Source organism: Thermothelomyces thermophilus, chromosome 2, assembly GCF_000226095.1.
Source record: "Thermothelomyces thermophilus ATCC 42464 chromosome 2, complete sequence".
NCBI classification, from domain to species: domain Eukaryota; kingdom Fungi; phylum Ascomycota; class Sordariomycetes; order Sordariales; family Chaetomiaceae; genus Thermothelomyces; species Thermothelomyces thermophilus.
The window spans coordinates 3,618,300-3,641,379 of record NC_016473.1 but is presented as its reverse complement, the minus strand read 5'-3'; the positions used below and the strand labels follow the sequence as shown (position 1 = coordinate 3,641,379).

At 56.0% G+C, this 23,080-nt stretch overlaps 10 protein-coding genes across 10 annotated transcripts; 3 read left to right on the top strand and 7 right to left on the bottom strand.

Moving 5' to 3' along the window:
• Positions 1 to 145: 145 nt before the first annotated feature.
• Positions 146 to 1,240, bottom strand: MYCTH_2109166 (uncharacterized protein; the record flags this gene model as incomplete). The annotated part of the gene is made up of 6 exons (XM_003661872.1): positions 146 to 345; positions 508 to 718; positions 829 to 959; positions 1,041 to 1,097; position 1,159; positions 1,208 to 1,240. 6 exons carry the CDS (start codon positions 1,238 to 1,240, stop codon positions 146 to 148), a joined length of 633 nt encoding a protein of 210 aa, XP_003661920.1.
• A 613-nt stretch (positions 1,241 to 1,853) lies between these two features.
• MYCTH_2301840 (uncharacterized protein) lies at positions 1,854 to 4,104 on the bottom strand. Its single transcript, XM_003661871.1, has 3 exons — positions 3,294 to 4,104; positions 2,093 to 3,234; positions 1,854 to 2,024 (listed from the first exon to the last, which is right to left on the bottom strand). The coding sequence occupies exons 1-3, from the start codon at positions 3,924 to 3,926 to the stop codon at positions 1,898 to 1,900; spliced, it is 1,902 nt and encodes a 633-aa protein (XP_003661919.1). The 5' UTR covers positions 3,927 to 4,104; the 3' UTR covers positions 1,854 to 1,897.
• A 1,570-nt stretch (positions 4,105 to 5,674) lies between these two features.
• On the top strand, positions 5,675 to 7,054 carry MYCTH_2301836 (uncharacterized protein). Its single transcript, XM_003661870.1, has 3 exons — positions 5,675 to 6,116; positions 6,196 to 6,428; positions 6,490 to 7,054. Exons 1-3 carry the CDS (start codon positions 5,817 to 5,819, stop codon positions 6,881 to 6,883), a joined length of 927 nt encoding a protein of 308 aa, XP_003661918.1. The 5' UTR covers positions 5,675 to 5,816; the 3' UTR covers positions 6,884 to 7,054.
• Positions 7,055 to 7,458: 404 nt separating this feature from the next.
• Positions 7,459 to 9,226, bottom strand: MYCTH_2301834 (uncharacterized protein). Its single transcript, XM_003661869.1, has 3 exons — positions 8,328 to 9,226; positions 7,839 to 8,092; positions 7,459 to 7,759 (listed from the first exon to the last, which is right to left on the bottom strand). Exons 1-3 carry the CDS (start codon positions 9,137 to 9,139, stop codon positions 7,698 to 7,700), a joined length of 1,128 nt encoding a protein of 375 aa, XP_003661917.1. The 5' UTR covers positions 9,140 to 9,226; the 3' UTR covers positions 7,459 to 7,697.
• Positions 9,227 to 9,937: 711 nt separating this feature from the next.
• Positions 9,938 to 10,900, top strand: MYCTH_2301832 (uncharacterized protein). The gene is made up of 2 exons (XM_003661868.1): positions 9,938 to 10,502; positions 10,597 to 10,900. The coding sequence occupies exons 1-2, from the start codon at positions 10,279 to 10,281 to the stop codon at positions 10,790 to 10,792; spliced, it is 420 nt and encodes a 139-aa protein (XP_003661916.1). The 5' UTR covers positions 9,938 to 10,278; the 3' UTR covers positions 10,793 to 10,900.
• On the bottom strand, positions 10,901 to 12,369 carry MYCTH_2301831 (uncharacterized protein). The gene has a single exon (XM_003661867.1). The coding sequence runs from the start codon at positions 12,054 to 12,056 to the stop codon at positions 11,121 to 11,123; it is 936 nt and encodes a 311-aa protein (XP_003661915.1). The 5' UTR covers positions 12,057 to 12,369; the 3' UTR covers positions 10,901 to 11,120.
• A 1,951-nt stretch (positions 12,370 to 14,320) lies between these two features.
• On the bottom strand, positions 14,321 to 15,544 carry MYCTH_2301830 (uncharacterized protein). The gene is made up of 2 exons (XM_003661866.1): positions 14,775 to 15,544; positions 14,321 to 14,693 (listed from the first exon to the last, which is right to left on the bottom strand). The coding sequence occupies exons 1-2, from the start codon at positions 15,387 to 15,389 to the stop codon at positions 14,586 to 14,588; spliced, it is 723 nt and encodes a 240-aa protein (XP_003661914.1). The 5' UTR covers positions 15,390 to 15,544; the 3' UTR covers positions 14,321 to 14,585.
• Positions 15,545 to 16,032: 488 nt separating this feature from the next.
• Positions 16,033 to 16,967, top strand: MYCTH_2301829 (uncharacterized protein). The gene is made up of 2 exons (XM_003661865.1): positions 16,033 to 16,358; positions 16,510 to 16,967. Exons 1-2 carry the CDS (start codon positions 16,141 to 16,143, stop codon positions 16,739 to 16,741), a joined length of 450 nt encoding a protein of 149 aa, XP_003661913.1. The 5' UTR covers positions 16,033 to 16,140; the 3' UTR covers positions 16,742 to 16,967.
• MYCTH_2301828 (uncharacterized protein) lies at positions 16,968 to 18,738 on the bottom strand. Its single transcript, XM_003661864.1, has one exon. It carries the CDS (start codon positions 18,567 to 18,569, stop codon positions 17,193 to 17,195), a length of 1,377 nt encoding a protein of 458 aa, XP_003661912.1. The 5' UTR covers positions 18,570 to 18,738; the 3' UTR covers positions 16,968 to 17,192.
• Positions 18,739 to 19,916: 1,178 nt separating this feature from the next.
• On the bottom strand, positions 19,917 to 21,477 carry MYCTH_2078193 (uncharacterized protein). Its single transcript, XM_003661863.1, has 2 exons — positions 20,612 to 21,477; positions 19,917 to 20,546 (listed from the first exon to the last, which is right to left on the bottom strand). The coding sequence occupies exons 1-2, from the start codon at positions 21,190 to 21,192 to the stop codon at positions 20,015 to 20,017; spliced, it is 1,113 nt and encodes a 370-aa protein (XP_003661911.1). The 5' UTR covers positions 21,193 to 21,477; the 3' UTR covers positions 19,917 to 20,014.
• Between the last annotated feature and the right edge of the window lie 1,603 nt (positions 21,478 to 23,080).

Here is a 23,080-nt window from a genome sequence, read left to right as displayed (position 1 = left end):
CGCGCTCGATTTCGAGGTCAACGAGGACGTCTCCGATGCATCGGCCGAATTCGCGACGTGGCGGGCAATCACGGTGTCGCCCTTGATGGTACGTGGTGGCGTTGTCCTGGGCACGGTTGCAGCTGCAACAAGCAGGACAGGCGAATCACCGAAATGGACAGTCGAAGGAACTCGGGGTCAGGCCCCAGGTGTTGACGGGCGGCGCTGCCGGCGATGCTGAGATGAAAGGGTGTGGTGGTGGTGGTGATGCTGATGCGCGGAAGAGGGTGCGGACTGGATGGTTTTGTTGGTTGGGAGTCCGAGGGCCAGGCTCCAGCGCTTCCCTCGATTTGGCCACATCCCTCGCTGCGTTGGTGTGCCGTGCAGAGTCTTTCTCCCCCAAATGCCCCTTCGACACCCGCTTTCTCGCACCTCTCGCGAAGGTGGTCCATCAGGCGATCCACCCGGCCTACCGATTGAGCAAAGTAAGTGCCACTCCACAAGAACGTCAGCCCCTGCTATGCTTACCCCTGCCTTCTGTTAGTGCATCGACCCGGCTACGTGCATCCGCTGCACCTCTCTTCACCACGACTCGACCATCTAGGACTACATAAAGTGCAATGATACTTGAACACTGGATACCGGATACTGGGAGCGCTTCCTTGAAGCTCCGAGGACGTTTCTCTCTCATCTGGACTATGCTTCGACTGTGGTTCTGCTCCTGAGGACATCCAAGTAACTAGACGCAAAGCAGTAACGCCTTAACAGCACCCCTCCCCTGCAGGTCAGGAACGATCCATCTTTCATGCCAATTACCCGCTGGGACCAGAAATTGGTGCGTGCACCTACATTTCCATCAAAGCCCTGTTTCGCCCGTCCGTCGTTCCGGGCCTCGAACCAACCAGAACGGGCAGAAGCCGAAACTTGAGTTACCGCCGTCTGGCTACTAGTATGCCCAAATCCGGGACGATCGTTGGCGGCTGATGATCGCTATGTCATGGTTTCACACAGCAAATAATCCATAGCCGCGTACTGCGTATGTATGTATGTACTGTACATACACATATCACGCAGCAGCTCAAACGACCCCAGACACCTGTAAAATTCGGGGCGTGGATCTGCGGGAATGCATGTTCTTACTGGAATACCGGTTTCTAAGCAGTTGGACTGAGTACCTACACTTTAAACTTGGTACAGTATAGATTACATACACGCGACCCTGACGTACCCTTCTCCCCCGGGCACCTCGACGGAAATCCATCGCGTACGGAGTACAGATTACGGATTACTTCAGCTTGGCTGGGTTGCGCTTGGGACCCACATTCGGCTCTGGACCTTGGGGAAGCGGGGAGTCCAACGGTCTCCACTCACCCGTTACTTCCTCGAGTATTCAAGCCAATACACAATCGAGCCACCCAACCACTGCCAACGGAACGAGGCAATGAAGAACGGAAGGGATGAAAATGATCAAGGACATGACGTCTTAGGTCGTTGCGGCACCAACAATTCTAGACCCGTATTCTCCACATCTACGTTGCTTTAAGTGTGAATGTATATAAAAACGCGAACGTCTTATTCTAATGGTCAACTTCCAATTCCGTCATCACCCAGTGTATTGAGAACCGAGACACATCTACACTAAAGAATGGAGGAAGTGTGTGAAACAAGGCGAGGATCAGAGTGTAGCTCATCCAAGAGGCATCAAGCATGCCCAGATGGCCGCCGCTATACTGATTCAACCCCTTCTTCACTGCTCGAAGCGCTCCATGCAATCTTGGACACCCCCGAGCGACCCCCCTTTAACCGTCCGGCGGCCTTACACCGCACCTAGTGTGATGCGCACCAATGGCGAAGTCGTCTCTACCTCTTCCTTTTTTTTTCGTCCTCTTGTAAGCGCAGGTCTCCCTCGTTAGCCGGTTCAAACAGCGCCTGAGGAGATCATCTTCTTCCTCAGGTAGTTCTTGTACTCGGCAATGGTGCCGTCCCATTCCCTGATAGTCCGATTCTCGCACACGAGGATCTGCTTGGCGATCTTGTCCAATAACCTGGAAAATGCGTCAGCGTCACCGTTCGAAACATACCAGTGATGTGCTTTGGAAACAAGATAGCTTACCTAAAGTCGTGACTGACAACAATGACACCACCGCTGAAGGCGTTGATGGCATCTGCCAAGCTGTCGATTGTGGGAATATCCAGACCGTTGGTGGGCTCGTCCAGGAGCAACATGTTGGGCCCCTCGATGGCCAGCAGGGCGAAAACAATACGGCTTCTCTGACCGGCAGACAGGGTGCCGATAAGAGATGTCTGAGCATCTCCTGTCAGGCCGTAGCGTCCGAGCTGCTGTCTCCAGTACTGGACATCCTGCGACTTGTCCTTGTACTTCTCTCGCACAAAGTCGAGGGCGGATTTGGTGAGATCCAATTGCTCAGCCGAGTGTTGCGAGTACAGACCGAGCTTCAAGTGGGTGTGCCTAGTCACAGTACCCGAGGTGGGAGACAGCTTGCCCGTCATCAGGCGCAAAAGCGTAGACTTGCCGACGCCGTTCGGGCCGACCAGCGCTGTACGCGAGTCCATGTCGAAACCAAGGTCGATGTTGCGGTACAAGTCATCCTTGGGATCGCCCGAATAGGAGAAAGTGACCGAGTCAAACGACAGCACAGGAGGCGGCAGCTTCTCGACATCCGCAAAGCGGAAAGTAAAAACCCTGTCAGGAACGACGGGCTGAATGAAACCTTCGGCCTCCATCTTGTCAAGAATCTTTTGGCGAGATTTAGCCTGCCTGACCAGGTTCGCGTATGTACCCGCGCTGGCGATGAACTTCTTGATGTGCGCAATTTCTTCTTGCTGTTTGTGATAGGCCTTCATCTGGTTCGTCTCCTGCTCATGTCTGGTTTTGACGTACGAGTCGTAGTTGCCGCCGTAGTAGGTAAGCTTCTTTTGCCTCATGTCAATCATGTTCGTGCAGACGCCATTGAGGAAGTCCTGCGAGTGAGACACCAACACAAGGGTGCGGTTCCACTTCTTGAGGTACTCCTCTAACCACACACAGGCCTCAAGATCCAAATGGGCGGTTGGGTCGTCGAGAAGCAGGAGAGTCGGCTTGACAAAGAGTGCCTTGCCTAGGGCGACACGCATCCTCCAACCACCAGACATGTCCTTGGTCTTCTTGTTGATGGTTTCTTTGTTGAACCCGAGACCAGTCAGAATCAGGGCAGCGCGGGTGGCGAAGGTCGAAGGATCCATAGAATCTATGTGCTGCATATGCCGTCAGTTTTGGGCCTATTCACGGGGGAAGTGTCGTGGATTGATCTTACATCGTAAAGATCCATCAGGACGGGGGACTCGGGACCCTCCTCCTCAAGCAACTTCTCGGCCAACTTGTCGAGACGCTCCATCTCGAGCTCGGCCTCCTTGACAACCCACTCCAGAGCGCCCATGTCGGTTGGGGGAGCACCCTCGTTAAGGAGGTAAATGTCGACGTGTTCGGGAATGGGGTATTCGCGAGCAGCGATAGCCTTCAGGAGCGTACTCTTGCCGCAGCCGTTCTCGCCCAACAAGCCGTATCGGCGACCCAACGTGAGCTCGAGGGTGGAATCTGTGATCAGGACACGGCCGTGGAACACCAAGCTTACGCTGGTGACCTTAACGTCCTTACTGGCTTGAGTTGATGCCAGGACGCCGGTAGTGACGCGGTCGGACAGGCCATGCTTGTCCATCTGCTCCGCCAGACGATTGACCTCGTCCATCTTGTCGGCCGAGGTGGCGGGCTCATCGGACTCGATCGGGTTTCCGTTGGCGTCGACCTGGACGGGGGGAGTAGCATCCCCGTCCACGGATCCCGCGGCACTAGCATTCTTGGAGTTGGCCTTGGACCGCGAGGCGGCAGTCTTCTTTCCCTCGGCAGCGCGCTTGGCGAGGCGCTTCTCCTTGGACGCTGACGGCGGCATTTTGAATTACGATATGTGGATGAGAACAACAGAATGAAAAGGAAAAAGTTGTCTCAAGGATGCCGGACGCTGGGAGAGGCACAATGCTCTCTGTATTTGTCCCCGACGGAGAATGATGGCGGAGGCGAGAACCAGCTGCTGCGCCTTGGTTTGGTATCAGAACGTTGGAAGGTGGGGGAGTCGCCTTTGGTGGGGCAAGATGTTTTCGAAAAATTCTGATAACCGATAGCAGCCTGAAGTGCCTGACACTCAGTCAGGCACCAAGGCAGGAACGGAACATGCTTATGTAAGTCCGTAAAACTTATCATTCCTCGTCTACACTTCTTAGAGGCGTACGGCCCCCCCCCCTTTTTTTTTTTTACCATTCAAGTAACAAAACATGGTGTTTAAAAATCCAAAAACTAGTTGAGAACTATATTATGCATCCTAAGCCTCTTAAGTTGGTGGGGGTGTTGCACGAAAGATGACAATCTCTTTGTTTCTCCTGGTTACGTCATGATCATATTCAGGTCACGTGCACTGGCTCCCACTTGTACATACGTGAATATACTACACGGCGAAGGCATATGCAGTTGGCTTTTGGGAGTCGCAGCGCTGCCCCCGTCAGTCTTCCGAAACGATGCCCGGTTACGGTAACGGTTCTTCGCAAGACAGCACTCGAATTTGATTCACCTCTCTTCTGACTCCATCTCTCTGAGGGCCTCTCTGTCTCTCAGCGGTCACCCCGCTTTGCCTGTCTTTGCGGGAAGTAGCCACTTGAGCCCAGAGTCAAAGCAAGATGGGGTTTTGAAAGTGCCAACTGAGCTCCACTTTTGGAGTTTTCGATGACTACTTGTAAGCAGTGTTAGACTTTGCGGCGCGTTTCGTTACCCGGCCCATCGCAAGGTTCAAACGGCACTTAGAGCAGGCAAAAGAACGAAAGTGGCAAAGTGTGCTTATTAGTAGCAGCATGTCAAATCCGCCGCACCTTGCACCGCATGCCCTCTTCGGACCCGAGACCCACCGGAGTTGGGATCCGACGAGATCTCGATCGGCACCGAAAGTCCTGACGGCCCGGGACGCCAAAGGAAGACAGTGGGCGGATTGCGGAGCAAGCCTACTGTGTAGGAAGCCCGCCCTCGGAGAGCGGAACTCGGCAGCAATCATGTCTTTAGCACGCACACTAAGCACGCATGGTCCCTGTGCTTTTTTTCTCCTAAAGCGTAGCGTAGTACGAACATAACCTAATTTTAGGTAGTACGGAGTACCATGCAGAGGATCTCAAAAGAGTAAGACACCAACAACAGAGAACAAGGAAGCTTGCGGCTCCCGATCTCCTCGAGATTTTGCTCATGAGTGATTGGTTCTCGCGGAGGAATGTGTGGAAATGTGGGATCAGAAAGTCGCAGCCCACGGACAGGGGGGCGTTACACGGGTGCCTAAAGCCTCTCCCTGTTTTGCGGTCCCAGGACCTACACTAGCGCGTCCATCAGACCCCCCCCCCCCCCCCCGGGGAAAATGGCATCCTCAGCGGCCTGGGTCTCCTTTTAAGAAGGGTCAGAAACACCGGCCGGAGAATCCTGGGTTCCGTTCTCGATACGTCAAACCTACCGTTCTATCGACGGCTAATTCCCAGTCTTGGGATGTAATGGGCATTTGTGGTGTCGCTCCTTAATTTGATACGGTCGGTCCAAAGACGAGAGAGGCCCTGCCCAGCCAGCCAAGAGACCGACGGCTGCAGGTGGTCCCCCATCTTTGGCGACACAGGTTGGCCAACGACAGCCATTTTTCTCTTTTTTTTCACAGTCATTTGGCCGCGCTCTCCGGGAAACTCGACATGCTGCACATCGGCGCCCAGAGAGTCGTCTCAGCGCTCCCAGCACCATCATAGGTCTCCAGACGGCTCCTTCAATGTGGAGGATCAACCTGCGGTCACAGCCGTCCCGGCCGTCTCCCCCTTTCGATCCCATCGTTGAAGCTTGGCTGGACTCACTGCCGCCGCCGGCGGCGAACCCCTCGTCGAAAGAGCTCAAGCAGTGGAGGTTAACCGACTACCATGGCCTCGGCCGGAGCGTCTTTGTCATCTGCATCGTCCTCCGGGCCGCTTCGCTGGCCGTCTCCCTTCCCGTAACGGGCGTCATCGCATCCGTCATCGCGGGGCGGCGAGGCCAGTTCAGCGCCATCGAGCGCCTTCTACCTGTTGTGATCGTGGTTCGTGTCTGCTTGCCCACAGGAAACCCGGCGACGAGAAACCCAGCGACGAGCTGTGCTAACAACCCCTTTCCGACAGTGTCCGGTAGTTGCTGTCTGGAACACGGCCGAGTTGGTCTCCGCCCGTGTCCGACGGGGTGGAGGAATCTCTCCCAACGTCCACGTCGTGGTTGACGGCGTTTTGTTTCTAGGCGTCGCAACCGCAACCGGATCACTGCTGGTTGATGTCATCTGCGGCTTCACCGACTTTGAGGCCACCTTCGACACGGCGGCAGAGGAGATCAGCAGCATCTGCCTCCTGGTTGTCATGATGTGAGTTTCAAAACAGGCAAACACTTTACGGCTGCGCGGGAATCCTGATCTAGAGCTTCAGGGTAATCCACTCCTTCCTCCTATTCTTTTTCATCTGCAACTACGTCGAGGAGACTCGCAGGAGGTCAGGAGTCGCCCATCGCCGGGGAATGCCACGATACACTAGCAATCCCAGCCCATGGCCGACCGCCGGGTACACCGCAAGCGACACAGGACCACCAGCAACCCCAGGAGCTTCCAAGTGCACTTTCGATACCACAGCCTTGGAGTTGAGGGAGCCCTGCGAGAAGCCACCTCATGAAACGGTCGAGTTCGCAGTCTCCCCGGAGCCTCGGCCACCAGCAACACTCCCTCCAGCCGCTGCTTTGGAGACCGCCGCCTTGGCCCAGGCCATGTCGGGGTTGTGGGGTAATTATGGAGGCAGAATCGCCTGCTCAGGCAAAGTCTCCGCTTGAGCACAAGGGGGCTGCCAACGGCAGTGAGGGATTCGATGATACTTGGCGGTAGGCGAGGCTGTGCCGCACCAATCTGACGTGGCATTTTACGAGAGACACCGAAAATGGTCGGGCAAGAAGGCGAAAACGCAAGGCGGCCGCCATCCCAACGCGCCCTACCCTCATCGGGCGGGTTGGTGAGGGGAAGCACCTCCCGCCTCTCTGTCCCCATAATCTTCCAAGGCAAATGGTACCTAATCCACACCCAGCAGGCATCGTTATCGGGAAGAATGCTTATCCAGATGACGAATTGATGTTCTCCTGCGGAAAATGGTTGGACTCTGTCACAGGCGCACATTGGCGATGATTACTCGTCAAGTTGCCGTTTCGAGTATCCGTATTGATGTTTCTCAGTTATGCTCATTGTGAACACCGCTCAAGTTTCGCATCTTGTTCTTTTTGGTGGAGTTGTTGCGACCAATCTCGAAGCAGAGAATTCGGGTGCCTAAACTTGGCTGTTGCTGAAACCGCCCTCCCGGATCTTGCGCGCTCCACTCCGCGGGATGGGCATGACGGGCTTGCACAAACGCGGCTCCGATTGGGCCGATCGTATAATTTCCTTCAGGTAGCTGCTAGCAGATTCGGCAGTAGAACGCTTGGGACGGCGGGGCCAGCGTTGCGTACTTGATTTATAAGTCTAGGCATGTATCCGCACGGAGTACCTCCGTCGACAAGGCAGGTCCATTCTTGCCATCCGAACGACAACGCTCGATGGTGAACCCCGTAATCAGATGGCTCGAGTCCCAGGAACGTTAATGCCAGGCGCCCTCCGTCGTCAGAGGCCAGCGATGTCTTCCACCCAGGCCTTGACCTTCTCCGCTACCGACTCGCTGTGGTCTGTATCTTCAGTCAGCCAAACCCGACAAAGCAAGCACGAGAGAGTTCCCAGTCAAGGCTGGGAGAGAAGCCCACTTACGGATGCAGAAAGCATGCAGGATCCCCGTTTCGTCAATGACGACTCTCGTCCGCCCCTTCCCATGTCGCTTTCGTCGCTCAATGAACTCATCCCTGCACTCATCGGCGACCCAATGGTCCTTTTCCGCAAAATAAAAAAAGAACTTTGCGCGGCCTAACCCCGGCTTTGCTTCCCCGTTACCGCAACCCTTTCCAGCATCTGCCTCGGCGTCGGCGTCGGCGTCGGCCTCCTGGATCTCCCATAACTCCTCTCCCCTGCACAAAAATATCAGCCGTTACCTCCGGATTCAAACACCCAAGTCAATTTGATGGTCAAATAAATAAGCGGGGATGCAATGAGCAGGCGAGTTATTTTGGAGCCTGAAGAAAACAAGAAGACTAAAGGAAGAAGATGTAGATGAAAATGAACGGAGTAAAAGAGGTACCCGTAAAGGAGGGGGTTCAAAAAAAGGGGATGTGGGATAATTATCGAGAAATGACCTCAACATACCATTTCTCCTCCGTAATACACCGCATCTCGTCCTTGCCCATATGCAGCGCCTGCCAGATGCCGTCCGCGCTGGTCAGGAAACGCAGCGTGGCGGCAACGGCGTGCTCGGGGAAACCCATGACCCGGCGGACGATGGCGTCTAGGATCCAGACGGGCCATAGGCTGACGAAGCCCTTGGCGACATGGTGGGCAGTCCGGTCCAGAAGCGGGGTGGTGCGCAGGAGGTTGAGCTTCTGCCCGCTGCTGGACTGGGCGATGTGCGACACGGTGGGGAAGAGGAGAATGCCTGATCTGAGGTTGACGCTGGCGAGGGGGTCGGAAGCGCCGGCCGTCTCGAGCCGAGCTTGGTGGTGCCGGTGGAAGGCCTCGAGCGCTATGTAGGCACCAACAGAGTGGCCGATGAGGATTACCTGGTCGAAGGTCCGCCCGTCGCCCAAGGTGTCATTGTTCACCGCCTGGACGCTACCGCAAACGCCGCGGATCTGGTCCTCCAAGGTGAAAGGCTCCGTCCTGGCGCCCGAGGCCGTGGTCGTTCCAAAACGGGGCTCGTGATCCCCATCGTCAAAGCCTAATAGATTGCGCCCGTAGATATGGAACGCATAATGGCACCCTGCCTCTTTCTCCCGCTCGTCAAGCAGTTGCCGCAAGGTCTTCAAGAACGGTTCGTAGTAAGCCACAAGTCCGGGATTACCGGGAATCAGATAAATCAAGTATTGCCGGCGAGTTAGATCGTCCTGGTTTGGCGAAGGGTATTCTAGGAATGGCACTTGATCATGTCTGACCGTGGTCAGGCCGGTCACGGTATTGTCCATGACGGTGTGTTATTAATCGAATCTAAAACCGTCCGGTGCCCGATCCTATCCGCGTCCCAATCCGATCCAGTTCGCGAGCTGAGAAAGCGCTGAAAAAACAGGGCAACCAGTGACCAGCGGCAGAGGCATCAGTGGGGCGCCACCTGCCAGCGGGCCGGATTTCGGGAAAGAGCTTCATGGATCGGCCCGTTGCTGCTAGGTTGAAGTGAGCAAATTGGCTTAGTGCCTGATTTTCGCCCAGCTAGTCATGGTCAGCCGATGACTTCTGTAGAAGCAGGGTCGGTTATATCTTCCGTTATTTATCCATTGAAGTATAATTAGGCAATGGAACGGCGCAGTTTGTTTCATGTGTGCTCGCGCTTGATTGCCAGGGTGTTCTCTAATAATACGTGCTTTGATTTTTTTGAGGACCTTTAGGATTACATCCCTTCCCTCCCTCTGTTTCCTCCTCTTTCTTCAACAAAACTCCTGAGGACGAGAATCGACACAGGCCGCAACAATGGACATTTCAAGACGAGGAACTCTTTGTGTTGCCGGCGGCGTCGCCCACCGGACTCCAGATTGACTAGCCAATCGTTACGGACCTTCCCAATACAACTACTACCAAGAATGGAAACCCGCGAGGTCGATTTACCCGGACATGAGCTCCTTTAATACGGTCAAGATAGGAGATAGGCTCGCCTGTATTTAGGTGAGATGTTGCGATTTTGCCAGCACCGTCCCACGCAGGACCGGCGAACAGGATTCCTTCTTGCCGCCCTTGGCCATACCGTTTTCCAGCCCCAAAGTTTTCCAAAGCGCCGGAACGCGGTTACCTGGCCTGTGAGAAGAGCCCGGGTGATCAGTGCAATGTTGCTCTGGTCACCTCATATCACCCCGCCGTCCCAGCACAGTTATGGTCGCAATCTTGCATCGTCGCTAATTGCCTTGCAGCGCAGCTTCATCAATGATGTTCCGGTCCAGAACACACCGGTTTACCCAGCCCGGGCCCGGCCTGACCTGGCTGCTCTCCCGCTCACCGTCTATTATGATAATTAACGGGCCTGTACACCTCGAGCCAATTTGAGTCGGGGATCCGATCAGCCGTTCTCTGGCCCCCGTCGTTTCCGCACGTTATTATACAGATAATCACAACCGCTATGAAACCCACCTTGTTCGCCCTAGTGCTGGGCCTCGGCGCTTCCGGGGCCCTTGCTGCGAACTTTGCGGATTCCTGCGATGCCAAGTCGATCAAGGTCAGCGGCAAGACGCTGAGGGCGAACTGCAAGAACATCTTTGGGCAATCCACGTGTTCCAAGCTTAACTTGAACAAGTGCATCAAGAACGTCAATGGCAGGCTGCAGGCGGACCCCTCTGGGGCTGGGTACGTTGCCTGGACCGTAATTAATGCTCGCGTGGAGGACCAACGGTCACCAGGAACTGACGTAGAATAATTATGTACCTAATTGTCGCTCCAGGCCGCACTTTGATGACCAATGCGTCAAATGCACCAACAGCAATCCGGGCAACGGCTTGATTATTGGCGAGCAGCCGTCGATCATCTACTGCAAGTGCAATCCCGGCCCGGGCGCTGCCCAGGCCGACTGGCCTACGGCTATATTTGATCTCAGTGCGTCCGCCTCCATGAACTCGACGATATTTTGCGAGGAGTGACTGACGGTTGTCATTGATAATCATCATCAGACACTATTGTCGACAACGGTAACGGGGCGCTGGGGTGCTACAAGACCAAGAGCACGAGTTGCTAAGTCTGAATATGTCTTGTGTGGAGGAACTGGCAAGGACGAAGGAAGCCACGGCATTCAAAACCTAGGGGGCTGAGCTCGCTTCGCTTCTGGGTTCGCGGCTTGGCCTGTTTCTCAGTTCTTCCACTAATTAGTCGAATAACAATTATAATTCATTACTGTCCAAGCACTCTACGACCTCATCATCCATACACCCTTTTCTCTCCTATCCTCCTACTAATTAATCCCCCCTGATCTCATGCGGCATTCTTGGCGGCCAAGACGCCCATGAAGTTTCCGATCGAGGCGGGGCCGTCCTCAAAGGTGTGGTAGCCGGCCGTGTTGAAGAAGGTGGCGCCGATGCGGCGCTGGACGACGGCGGCGACCAGCTGGTCGAGCACGGCGGGGGTGGCGCTGAGGTTGGCCGGGGCGCCGTTGAAGTCGTGGAAGCCGTGGACGAGGACGGCGGTGCGGGGGGCGTTGGCGGCGCCGGCGGCCGGGAAGAGGACGTCGTCGATGGAGCGGCCCGGGCCGGCGTGATCGTAGGGCTCGTACCCGCCCGCGCGCGGGCACTGGTCGTAGTCCTCGCCCGCGCGCTCGGGCACCGTGAAGCACGTCTCGAGCGCCACGATCAGGTTCGGCTGCAGGTCGTAATACGCCGGCAGGCTCGGCCCCGTGCCGCCCGGGTTGTAGACGACGAAGGCGTTGCTGCCGCCGAAGCGGAGGGCCGGGTCGGTGCGGATGAAGGTGGTCAGGTTGCGCATGTAGTTGACGCAGTCGTTGGAGGTGTCGGCGGGGGCTTCGTCGATGAAGATGCCGCCGATGGGCACGCCGCGGTCGACCCAGGTGGACCACTTGCGGATGTCGGCCGTGATGGAGCTCCAGGGGACGTTGCAGCGGGTGGCGCCCCAGTCGGTCGACGTGTGCACGTAGCCGATCAGGCGGACGTTGGGTAACGCAGCGAGCGCCTTGGTGCCGGCCACGTACTGCGGGTCATCTATGCCCTGGTTGGCGTCGCCGGGCCCGTTGTTGGGGTTGATGATGATGGTAGCCGTGACGGACGGGTTGGCGGCCAGGGCCGCCTTGATGGGATCCCACGCGCCCCCGGTGGAGGCCGGGTACTGGTAGAGCGGGAGGAGGAGGTCGGTGGCCATCGCCGTGGCGGCCAGGCTGCAGAGCAGCACGAGCTTCATGGTGGGCGGGTGCACTAAATATTCGACGTGACTTCTGGATAGGTGACGGGTCACGAGTGTGATGGGAAAGATAAGGAGATTGAAGCCCGGGAGAGATGGTCGTTGAGTCCTCGCAGCAGGTTGTTCGTCGGGATTTTCTTTGAATTATAGCCAGATTTTATTATGCCTCTGTCAGAAAACTCGAGACAGCTTGCAATCTGTCGGTCCTCGATATTCTCTCAAGCTCCTACTCAGCCAGCCCTTCAGGCCTTTGCTGGATGTGCTAATTAAGAGCAGATGGCGAGCTGAAGGAAACGATCAATGCAAGAAGTTCCGAAACACGACTGTTTAGGTAATGTATGGACCTATAAGTCCTGCGGCTGACCATCGGCGAAAGCAACCTTCCTGTTGTAGCATTGTTTCGTGGCCATTCAGCCCGTCCCTGCCTTGGCGCCCCTTGGGCGGAGGGAGTTACCAACAACTCCGAATGTTTCAGGCGATCCGCTCCCGTGACGCTAATTAGTCCTTGTTTGATGTGGTAACCCACAAGATCCTACCTAGGCTTGGCTCCTACGCGGATGAGGCGGTGAGCTCCGGAGTGCATTCGTATCCATAAGCTCAACCCCTGCGTTGGCTGCCCCTGTGATTGCCCCGTCAAGCTGCGCCGCGTATGACTGCGTGGGCCTCTCTGATCCTTCGATGCGAGCAGCCCTATTGGAAACTCGACACAGCCCGCCTGAGACAATATGTAGACCGAGAACAAAAGAGCACAAAAATGCTACAAAAGCGAGCGCAAGAACTTTAGCAGAATTTGCGAGCGATTGCTAGGGTCACTGCAAGGGATCAGGCAACTAATTATTAGCTCTGGGAAAGTGTTTGAGATCTGGGGTTGCATGGATAACACTAATACGGAGGGAGCAAGAGGTTCTCTATTGCTGGTTAAAAAATTTAAAAAGGATCGGACGACAGAGAGCAAAGCTCGTTAGCAAGCCCCCAGGTATGAAACGCTAGCTTTGGTACTGCGAAGGAAAGCATAGCCGGTCGGCTTCTACTAATTAACGTCCAACCAATCGGTCCTTCTCCCAGGAGGGAATTGCCAAACACGGCTGATCTTACGAGCGTTGCGCTTCAACTGATGTTGGAGTAAGATGACAACATACGTAGAGATCTTGCTACCTTGTAGGTAGCTCTCCGTAGGAAGTGGAAAATGTTCAATCGACTGGTTGCTCGGATGATTTCTCCGATCAGCTGCGTACCTACCTTGGTTAATAGTTCGTCGAAAAGCCCTGGGCCCGGAACGCGATTCTGTAGGGCGAAGTGCTCTCAATGTGTTAACTAGGACTTAATTAAGTATAATAAGTTCCTACATACAAACCTACTTGAACTGGAAACGTCAGACGTCAGTTACACTCGAGTAGCGAAAACAGACCGCGTTCACTGCGGTGGTACCTAAAGAACCTTCCTCCTGCCGAGTCCAAATCCACCAACACCTCCACCACGCACTGCAGGTCCCACCCCTTACCTACCTGCGGTACCTTAAAATGTCGTGCCCCCACAACCCAACGTTCGAAGGATCAGGCATGATTATTGAACCCGTACTCATATCCATACCCGCCATTCCCACGTAGCACTAGCTGGTCCCGTCATCACGGTGAGGAGCTAAACGTACTAATTGTACGGCTACCAGGAGGAGCGGAGGTGACCGTGACACCCGAGCCAAGGATCATGACTACTAGAAGCGAATACAGAGAGATGGGAAGAGATGCAAAGCCCGTGAAAAGACCCTTAACAAAGCGACATCAAAGAAAGGCCGCTAAATTCGGAGCTCTTGAACCGTTCCCTGTATCCCGCGTTTAAGCAGGTTCTTAGCGGTTGCAGTGGTCACCCCGATTGCCGCGTGCTTCGCTGGACCAACCCTGCTTCTACTCAACCACTTAGAGGCAACCTGAATGTGTATAGATGTGTTTCTCGGGGAGATTGAGGCAAGTAAGTAGGGAAGTGAACTATCAAACTAATATCCTGATTGGTCATCGGGCGAGTCATAGACAGAACAGGGATAGTTCGGTCAACGCTTGGTGCTATCCTAGCACACATAGCGTGTGAAGGACAAGTACCTTTGATCCTTTGCTGTGGCCGACACTTTTCAAAGTGGGTAGTTCAAAGTGATGCGAAGCTGTGCACTACGGCCATTACCAGTGCAGGAGTAGGCTCAAACAGCTCGGGGAGCTTCGGGGATGCCTGTTTTCTGTATGGATGCCGTGGAGCAACGTCGGCAGATGTTGGCTCCTAACCGGATGTGCGTGCCTGCAACTACTTAATATGCATCTAACGCCCGTCTGCGGATGCGAAGTTTCTCAGGCAATGAAATGAACTATCTTTCCCCAAAGCTCCCCGGATGTTGACGGGTCAAACATTGTGTCAGTCTCCTCCGTGAGATTCTTCCCTCGTCGAAAAGGACGCTGATAACAGGAAAGAGCATGGCATACAGCTCATTAGTATCCAAAATTTTTTTTAAAAAAATAAAATGTGCGAGATAGTCTATCGTCGCCCTCAAAGTTCGGTCTTCTCCTCGGACCGTCCCGCAAACCGGTCCTCAGCCGTCTTCCAGTTGATCACGTTCCAGATGTTCTCAACGTATGCCGCCTTGCCGTTCAAGTACTGCACCATGGACGTCAGCGGACAATGCTGCATGCATCCCGTGAAAAAATGGAAGGAGGCAAGGAAAACAGATGGACCAACCTGGAGGTAGTACGCGTGCTCCCACATGTCGACGCCGAAGATAGGCACGTCCCCGCCGACGACCGGGTCCTGGTCCTTGGTGGTGACGATGCGCAGGCCGGCGCCGTTGCCCGCCTCGCGGACCAGCCATCCCCAGCCGCTGCCCTGGATGCCGAGCAGGGCGGCCGAGAAGGCGGCCTTGAACTGGTCGAAGCTGCCCCACGTCTTCTCGATCTCCTTGACCAGGGTGCTCGCCCGGTCCAGGCTCGCCTCGTCGCTGCCCGCGGGCGCCAGGTTCTTCCAGAAGAGCGAGTGGTTGATGTGCCCGCCGCCGTTGAACTTGATTGCCTGCTGCAGCGCAATCTGGGCGGCCACGTCGCCCTGCGCGACGGCCGTGACGTGCGCCTCGAGGGCCTTGTTGAGGTTGGTCACGTAGGCCTGGTGGTGCTTGCTGTGGTGCAGCTCCATGATCTGGGCCGAGATGTGCGGCTCCAGCGCGTCGTAGGCGTACGGCAAGGCCGGGAGGGTATACGCTGTGATGCCCATTTTGGCGAGGTTGAGCGTGCTGTTGGTGCTGTCGGAGCCGAGTGGCGACTGCAGGGAGAGGAATTGGAGCAGGTTGCTGAAGTTGACCATTTTGACTCCTCGCGTATCTAATAATAATTAATAATAATAATAACGATGCCGTGCCTGCCTTAGACTTGCAGTAATTGGAGATTACGAAACTTGCTCATCAAGGTGCAGGTCGCCTGAGCTGTTGCTGCTGCTGCTGCTGTTGCCGTTTCTTCCGTGGAGCACGTCGCGTCAGGTGGCCGTCGAGGTGCTCGCCCCTTTACCCGCGCAAACGTGCTCAAACGGCCTTGGTGCGGGGCGGGTGGCCCGAGCTCAACCGGGAAGCCAAGGCCTGATAGATGACCAAAGCGGCAGTTTTTGTCAGTTTCAGGAAACCTGATTGGTCTAGAAACTTGCTCCTTGTTTGAGGTTCTGGAACCGTGTTCGAGGACTAGAAGCAGACCATCATCGATGAGCTGCCGATCAGAGCACCCTGGAGCCACCTTGACGGCCACCACCAGATCAAGGACTGGAATTCAAAAGCTCAACTGAATACGTCTAGTGATGGATGGTGAAACCTAGAGAGGTTTGACATGTTCTGGACCGTCAAAACCCGAGTTTCTTGCTGCTTTCGTATCCTAGCACGCAGTAATAGTTCACACACATCCTTCGTATAATTAAATCCAACCGGACACTTGCCCGTTCTTCCACACTTTCCCATTCCTCCAACTCTTCTTGCCCGCTTCCCCCACAAAGAAACCAAATTTCCACTCAGCGACACCGGAAACAGAGGTCCTTTACCAACAACCAACAAAAGAGACGAAGAAGAAGTAGAATGTGCGGCCCCGAAACACCTTCAGCCACCCCGCGCGTCGGCGCCCGCGTCGACCTCTCCTCCCCAACCGGCCGCGGCAGCCTCGGCAACCTGCTCTTCCTCAATCCCTCATCCCCTTCCAGCACACACGCCACACACGTCCGCTTTCACCAACGCAAAGAGGAGCCCTCTCCCCTGGGTGACCGGGGTGATTGCGACGACGTGCTCGTATCCATACAGTGAGCCTCCTTCTCCTCCTCCTCCTCCTCCTCCTTAACACACCCCGCCGGCCAGCCACGGCAGACAGTCCCAAGAGGTCCAAGCGGGGCTGACAAGGCGGATCTGACATTGCGAGTTGTGGGAGGGTCTAATTAACAATCCTGTAATTAGCATGACCGGCGACCTGACAAAACCGCTCGCCGAGTCGGGCCTGATGCGGCAGTTCACCCTGCGCGGGCACAGCGAGGGGGCCGAGATGCCGCTGGGCGCGGCCGTGTCGCTGCAAGTGGGGCAAGACGGCATCATCGGGAGGAGGGTGTCGGTGCGGAGAGGCCACGAGCTGCTGGCGGACGGCATCGTGGGGTTCAACTTTGTCCCAGTAATGGCTCCTTCCGGCGTTTGAGCAGCCAAGGGGGGGAAATGGAGGGGTTGCAGGAACTGCAGCATAGCATGTGCGGCGTCGGGTGTTACAGGTATCACTTCGTTTCGAGGATTGGTCGGGCTCAAGCATTTGTTGTCGTTACTACAATACATTTACCATTTCAGAAACCGGCGTAAATGCTCGTGGGGCAAGGGGACGTTGGAGAAAGCGTTGAAGAATCGATTGTTGTATTCGCGCCGTCAGATAGCTGGCCGCTGATGAGTCAAGACATAACGGAGCCCCAGATCCCTGTTCAGGTGGTGGTATTATAAACGCCTCCACTGGTTGGCGAACCATGATAATGATAATAATAATAATCGCCGAAAGCAACGCCAGACGCAATGCACCGCACTGCACCGCAAATGCAAGGGGCAACAACACCGCCTTCTAACCTCTCATTCCTTGCTTCTTCTTCCCCCAGCACACGCACTCCTCAGATCAACCCCTCATCCCAATCCGACCACCGCCTCACGACCTCATCGACCTCGGCCACGGCCGACCTCGACGCCTCGACCTCGAACCACTCGCGATGCTCCCGCCCGCAGGCCTCGCACTTCTCGCGGTCGGCGACCCGCAGCCCGCGGCCGGCCAGCTCGATGTGCACGAGCCGCTCGACCTTGTGGCTGTGCGGCATCTTGCGCGGCACGGCGGCGGCCGACGAAGAAGTCTCCCCGCCGGGACTGCCCCCGGAGGGCACGTAGGGGTAGTAGCGGATCAGCGAGAGGTTGTAGCCGCACTGGCGCTGCCACTCGTTGAGGCGGCGCTGGACGTTGTTGGCGCGGCCGATCTTGAGGAGGATCGTCTTCTTCTTCTTCGTTTTCTTCTTCCTCCTCCCCCCGCTGCCCCTCACGCCGTGTCGGTCGTCGCCGTCGTCGTCCTCCTCCTCCTCCACCTCCTCTTCTTGCTCCTGCTCGCGGGCAAACGAGGCCAGGACGTCGCTTGGTCGGCGGCTGCGGCTCCTAGGTGTGGATGGGGGTGCGAGAAGCGAGCGAGCCGCTTCCGCGGGGGGTGTGGACGGTTCGGACTCCGGGGTCAGCCAGAAGATATAGATGTATCCCGGCTCGTCCTGCGGGGAGATGGGTTTTGCGAGCTCGGCCAAGAGTTGAGAGGCTGTTTGCGGAGAGGCGTCGTGGGGAATCAGGGACATAAACTGCGCTGTCTGAGAGGCTTCCGAGCCTCGGCGCGAGTGGCGTCCTGATGCTTGGCCGGACGAGTTTGGTCGTGGTCGTGGCGGTGAGGGCGGCGATAAGTATTGGCCCGACTCCTTCCTGCCGCCCGGCCTCGGTGGAGTGGACACCGACGTCGTCGGTTGCACCGGATGCGGGCTCGGGCGCGGAGGAGGCTGGACTTCTTCAAGCGAGATGCGGAAGCAGCAGCAAAAGGTGGTCTCCTTCCTTGGCTTCGGGCGCGCCATCTGAGCTGGCCGCTGGGTCCCTTTTCCACCGGGCCTGCCGGATCCCTTCTGCGGCTTCTCAGACTGGGTGCGGACGAGCCCGAGGCGCTCGGCCAGAGTATCCAAGCTGGTCCGCTCCTCGAGGATGGGCGTATGAGACATCCTAGGCCCCGAACTCGACTTTGCCGAGGCGCTCGCTTGATCCTTGTGCTGCCAGCAATACAAGCTCTCGTCGGTAGGGTCATCGGTGCGAATATTCCCGGGTTTCAGACGTGTGCTGCCCGAGGGTGCATCTTCCGCCGCGATCGGGCGTCGGCATGGTCGGCCGTTCGACGTGATGCCCCTGCATGTTGTCGACGCGTCCTTGGAGTCGGAGCGGCCGAGTCGAGCTTCTGGCGTGTTGGCGAAGAATGGCATTGCAGTCCGATTTTTGGCCGAGAATTTCAGTTGGCAAAAGGGAAAAGAGGCTCAACCAAGCCCGCAATTGACCATGGAGAAGGAGGAAGGGGGCCGGGTTCTCCAACGCAGGAGAACTGGCGCGTAGAAGCGTGACCGGCAGCGGTGGGCCTCCATCATGAACCTGGTGTTTCGAGTTGTGGATGACTCGGCGCGCCGGTTTCAGGGGGGCTGGGCGGCGGCTTAGGCGATTGCTCTGTTAGGCCGCCAGGACAGCGTGGCTGGACGTGGGGCTGGCCCGGCCTGACACAGCCACTGGGTACTCCGTATCCGTACTATTATTACGCCGGTTTTCGGCTATCTGATTCGATCGCTACCCGCAACGGCCCATATGGGAATGCCATTCCTCGACAATTCCAGGCATGTTCATTGCTGGCAATGGGCATTTGCGCTTCCCTTGTCATACACGTGGACCATTCTTCGCGCCTTCGAGAACTGCCAGCGCAAAACGGCCGACCAATCCCAGTCTCGGTCGACCTGGTCCCCAGTCATCGACACTCAGGTTCCAGTCTGTTAAGGCTGCGAACCGTCTGATTCGTACTCCGGAGCCAGGTCACTGTCAACCGCCAGACCCCTGTCACTCTTAGATCTACCTTGGTGCCATGTTGCTCTTACCCAGTAAGCGATACAAATGTAATGGCTTTGCTTATTCTGGTGCACCCGAATCTCTGCAGAGAGTTCACGTTCACTCTCTTCCTATTCGGACCGGGCAGAAATGAGACGTCATTAGCCGGGAAGACCAGGAAGCGACTTCAGAAGAGCTTGCTTTTGTCTTAACTGGACCCCATGGACACTTTGGGGCTGCGGTGACACTGCGATTGACATGGAGTTCACGCTGGAACAAGGACGAAAGGCTAGGGTTAGTTTCTTTTGAAGCGAATAATAGGAAGGCAGGTGCAAGCAGGCTGAGCTGCGGCAAAGGAGGGGCTCTTGTTAGAAAGATGGTTCTGCCTGCCTCAAAGGGTTCATCAGGCACCGCAACTTTCCGATCTCTCGTGCCGTGGTGGAAACTGCGCCGATAAAATACAGTCGCAGGAAGCTATTTCAATGCAACCGGGCTGCCTCTTTGGCCACAGCAGCTGCTACGTCTCATAAACAGTTCCGGGATCTGATGATGACCATAATGTTAAACGTTGTAGAATTCCGCAGCACACGGCAGTCCGTCGGCCAGAGCCAAAAGGGTGACTGAGGAACCCCTCGACCGGACAGAAACAGTATCCAAGCTAGCACTTAATTAGTAATATCATACAGAGTCTGGGTATCTGATTAGCGACGCCGGCAACAGAAAGTAAACCAAGAAACCAGTATCGCTCGAACCAAATCATCAGGCTTGACTTTGAAGGAGAGATCTTGGCACAAGCGGGCCCTAATTAGGATACCAGCAAACGCGACCGTGAGTTCCCATTTCAGGTCCGCACATGGTCATCTTCATTTATGGCCCACGCCTCGCTCCCGACAATGACATCCCTCCTCTCCCGCTTCCCCACCACGACTTCCTCCACCGGAGCAGGGCGTGCGGACCCTGTAGCTACCACCGTGGTACGGCCGGATGGCGCGTCAAAGGGCGCGTCGGGGTCATCGCTATATTGGTCACGGTAATGTTGTTCGTCGTCCACAAACAGGCTGGCATCCTGACCCCGGCCTCTCATCCACTTCGGGACCTTCCACTCGCGAGGGCCCTTCAATCCAGAGAACTTGGGCATGCGAAAAGCCGGCAGGGATGGGCGAGAAATCGAGGCCGTGTTGATGCGTGGAAGGGAGACCTTCGGCCTGGAAACAGTCTCATACCACGGGATAGGCGGTACCGTGTCCGGCCGCAGCCGACTGCCGCAATGCGGGCAGTTAGGGGGCACAAGGCGCCATGCCGTGTACTCGACCAAGCTCGGGATAGCCAAGCCAGCGACGAATTCGCGCACCGCCAGAAATGAATGAATGGAGCTGTACCGGGGTCAGCCAACGTTCTTCAAGAATCCAAAACCAAAACAGAAAGTATGGAGTCTCACAAATTAACCAGCAATGGCATGGTACTGTAGGCCGCGAGCATTGCCAGCTCCGGGCGCCTGTCCCCCGCCGTCCCCGTCCGAATCCACGTAAACACGAGCACGGCCAACAGCGCGGCAGCGAGGACCAGATCCACCACAAACACCAGGATCCGATGCGTCAGCACCGACTCGCCGTCGCCCCGATCACCCCCTTCGTCAACATCGCCGTCATGCGCCACGGCTACGGCTCCCTCCCGACCCTCCTCGCCTTCACTCTCCCCCTCCTCCTCCGCCGCCGCCGCCGCCGCAGAAGCAGAAGCAGAAGCGTCGGCCGCACCAACCAGCCCTTCCAGATCCCCCCGCTCGCCGCTCCGCCGCTTCCCCTTCCCAGTGCCTCGGCGCCGAGAGCGAAGCAGCAGGAAGAGCGACACGCCGGCCGAGAAGCTGAGCGGGACGAGGCCGAGGGCCGGGACGAGCTCGCTGGAGAGCGCGCCGTGGGTGATGCACAAGGGCAGGGAGGGGAGGAAGGCGAGCACGGCGGCGGTGCGGAGCACGGGGCTCGGGAGCGTGGTGCGGGTGAGCGGTGTCTCCGCGGCCGACATGGTCTCTCTCTGTCTCTATTTATTATTTTGCTAGAGCGAGGAGGAGGAGAACCGCCAACTGTGCCACACTGGTCCTAATTACCGCTCGCGAACGGGAAAAGACTGGGCCCCTTCGTTTCGGCTTTGAGCCCCGTGTGCGAGAGAAGAGATAAGTAATCAGGTATTGACGAGGCCCGAGGCGGCACACGTCGTGTAGCACCACAGATCGCTTGGCGCTACTCCGTAATCGGGAGCTGCTCAGAATGGACTGGATTCTCTGGTTTGGCTGGCCAGCCAGCCGCGCGCTGGTTGTAAAAGTAAGAAACAATTGAAGTTTTTCGCAAGTTGGAGCGAGAGATGACGGTATGGCGGCGGTCTGCTTCGCTCGGCTCTCTCTGATAGGGTAGGGATTGGGTGGGGTTGATGCATGCCAGTTGCTGCCTCCAACCTTTGCCCAATGAGTGACCGGTTAACCAATCACGTGCAAATCACGCGATAACACACTTCGAGAAGAGTCGAAAATCTCCCGCTCAAATACGTGCATGATCGGTTTGAGGGCTGCTCTCTGTCATTGATCAGCGCGCACCTTTCCTTTCCCAATTTCTTCCTGTTTTTGGAAAATGTTCTGTTGAGTCTGTGAGCTGAGACGGCGCTGCAACCGTCGCCTCCGAGGTTACACGTGCTTGTCAACTGTGGTCTCGCAAACGGCAGTCTGACCCCTCCGTACGTCGGACATCACAGACAGACCCTCTCGCGCTCTTATTCTCACTATTTCTGCTTGAATCAAGACTGGTTAAACCCGTATCAATTGGTTGACAACCGTTTGTATAAGAAAACTGCTGGTCCGCAAAACAAAGATCTTGGCTGAAACCTCGGACTCCGCGACGGATATGCGTGTGTCCGACAGCGCCTCGTTCCGTTACTACGACTCAACAAGGCCAGTGTGCGCCAACCTGTTCAGACTGATAACGTGCGCCTCAGTGCAAAACTTCACAGGATGGAAGCGATAAACCTTGGATGCCTAACCTAGCTCTTTGAGAACAACCTAGTTTATTGAAGTGTATACCTGTATCTGTTCAATAGTTCTTTCTTCTTGTTGCTTGAAATTTCGCGGTTTACTTAGCTCGCTCTCTGTCTCCAAGACCGGCCAGTACCGAAGGAGTCGATCTTGTAGGGGGAAACGAAAGGATGTTCCCTGGGGCCTTCAACTTCGCTTCAAAGAGCTTTGTTCACTGGCGCATTGTTCTCTCCTTCCGAAGTGATTTACCAATGAAATCCAATAACAAAGAAAAATGGTAAAAAGGGATAGGACCGGGAGGAAGCTTGGAGGAGGAGGTTTGCCTGATCAGTGGTTTGTAATCCGTAAACCACCTGCCTACCTTAGATTCCGACTTGGATCTGACTTCTTGGCTGGATCTATTAGGAGCCTACTCGAACGTTTTCTTCCCTGCTCCACTTCTCGTGCCCGTTATCGACGACTTGCTTCGTTCCCCCGAGTCAAAAAACGCCCTTCTCGAGTCAAACACAACAATATAATTTCGGTTAATATCCCACCAGAGTCGGATTGTTACCTTGAGGGCAGTTTCTGATGCCATGATAACCGTGGGGATTGACAAACAACCGACCCCAACGATACAGGCTCAAATGGCCGCAATACCCCATCATGATGGCCGTACACGGCAACAGTCCGAGAGTCAGAGGCAGCACCAGCGAACCGCTACGAGACAACGGTAGAGGAGTCGGCAGTATGCGAAATTCAAGTCCAAGGCTTGTCACCTGCTTTGGCGTGCTGCAACTTATTGCCCCTGCCTTTCCCCCCTTGCATTTTGGAGCCCTCTGAGAACCGCGTCCCCTCGCTGGTCCACCGCAACGTCATGCTCAATAACAGCGCCTTCAGTCCCACGCAGTT

Excerpts from the sequence above, each read along its gene's own strand:
- MYCTH_2301840 (XM_003661871.1), bottom strand. The coding sequence starts at position 3,926 with ATGCCGCCGTCAGCGTCCAAGGAGAAGCGCCTCGCCAAGCGCGCTGCC. Across the intron at positions 3,235-3,293 it reads TCCTGATGGATCTTTACGAT|CACATAGATTCTATGGATCC; the intron begins GTAAGATCAATC and ends CGGCATATGCAG. Across the intron at positions 2,025-2,092 it reads GTTGTCAGTCACGACTTTAG|GTTATTGGACAAGATCGCCA; the intron begins GTAAGCTATCTT and ends CGCATTTTCCAG.
- MYCTH_2301836 (XM_003661870.1), top strand. The coding sequence starts at position 5,817 with ATGTGGAGGATCAACCTGCGGTCACAGCCGTCCCGGCCGTCTCCCCCT. Across the intron at positions 6,117-6,195 it reads TTCTACCTGTTGTGATCGTG|TGTCCGGTAGTTGCTGTCTG; the intron begins GTTCGTGTCTGC and ends CCTTTCCGACAG. Across the intron at positions 6,429-6,489 it reads TGCCTCCTGGTTGTCATGAT|GGTAATCCACTCCTTCCTCC; the intron begins GTGAGTTTCAAA and ends CTAGAGCTTCAG.
- MYCTH_2301834 (XM_003661869.1), bottom strand. The coding sequence starts at position 9,139 with ATGGACAATACCGTGACCGGCCTGACCACGGTCAGACATGATCAAGTG. Across the intron at positions 8,093-8,327 it reads TGTATTACGGAGGAGAAATG|GGGAGAGGAGTTATGGGAGA; the intron begins GTATGTTGAGGT and ends ATTTTTGTGCAG. Across the intron at positions 7,760-7,838 it reads CCTGCATGCTTTCTGCATCC|ACCACAGCGAGTCGGTAGCG; the intron begins GTAAGTGGGCTT and ends CTGAAGATACAG.
- MYCTH_2301832 (XM_003661868.1), top strand. The coding sequence starts at position 10,279 with ATGAAACCCACCTTGTTCGCCCTAGTGCTGGGCCTCGGCGCTTCCGGG. Across the intron at positions 10,503-10,596 it reads GCGGACCCCTCTGGGGCTGG|GCCGCACTTTGATGACCAAT; the intron begins GTACGTTGCCTG and ends TTGTCGCTCCAG.
- MYCTH_2301831 (XM_003661867.1), bottom strand. The coding sequence starts at position 12,056 with ATGAAGCTCGTGCTGCTCTGCAGCCTGGCCGCCACGGCGATGGCCACC.
- MYCTH_2301830 (XM_003661866.1), bottom strand. The coding sequence starts at position 15,389 with ATGGTCAACTTCAGCAACCTGCTCCAATTCCTCTCCCTGCAGTCGCCA. Across the intron at positions 14,694-14,774 it reads AGCACGCGTACTACCTCCAG|TACTTGAACGGCAAGGCGGC; the intron begins GTTGGTCCATCT and ends TCCATGGTGCAG.
- MYCTH_2301829 (XM_003661865.1), top strand. The coding sequence starts at position 16,141 with ATGTGCGGCCCCGAAACACCTTCAGCCACCCCGCGCGTCGGCGCCCGC. Across the intron at positions 16,359-16,509 it reads GACGTGCTCGTATCCATACA|CATGACCGGCGACCTGACAA; the intron begins GTGAGCCTCCTT and ends TCCTGTAATTAG.
- MYCTH_2301828 (XM_003661864.1), bottom strand. The coding sequence starts at position 18,569 with ATGCCATTCTTCGCCAACACGCCAGAAGCTCGACTCGGCCGCTCCGAC.
- MYCTH_2078193 (XM_003661863.1), bottom strand. The coding sequence starts at position 21,192 with ATGTCGGCCGCGGAGACACCGCTCACCCGCACCACGCTCCCGAGCCCC. Across the intron at positions 20,547-20,611 it reads ATGCCATTGCTGGTTAATTT|CTCCATTCATTCATTTCTGG; the intron begins GTGAGACTCCAT and ends ACCCCGGTACAG.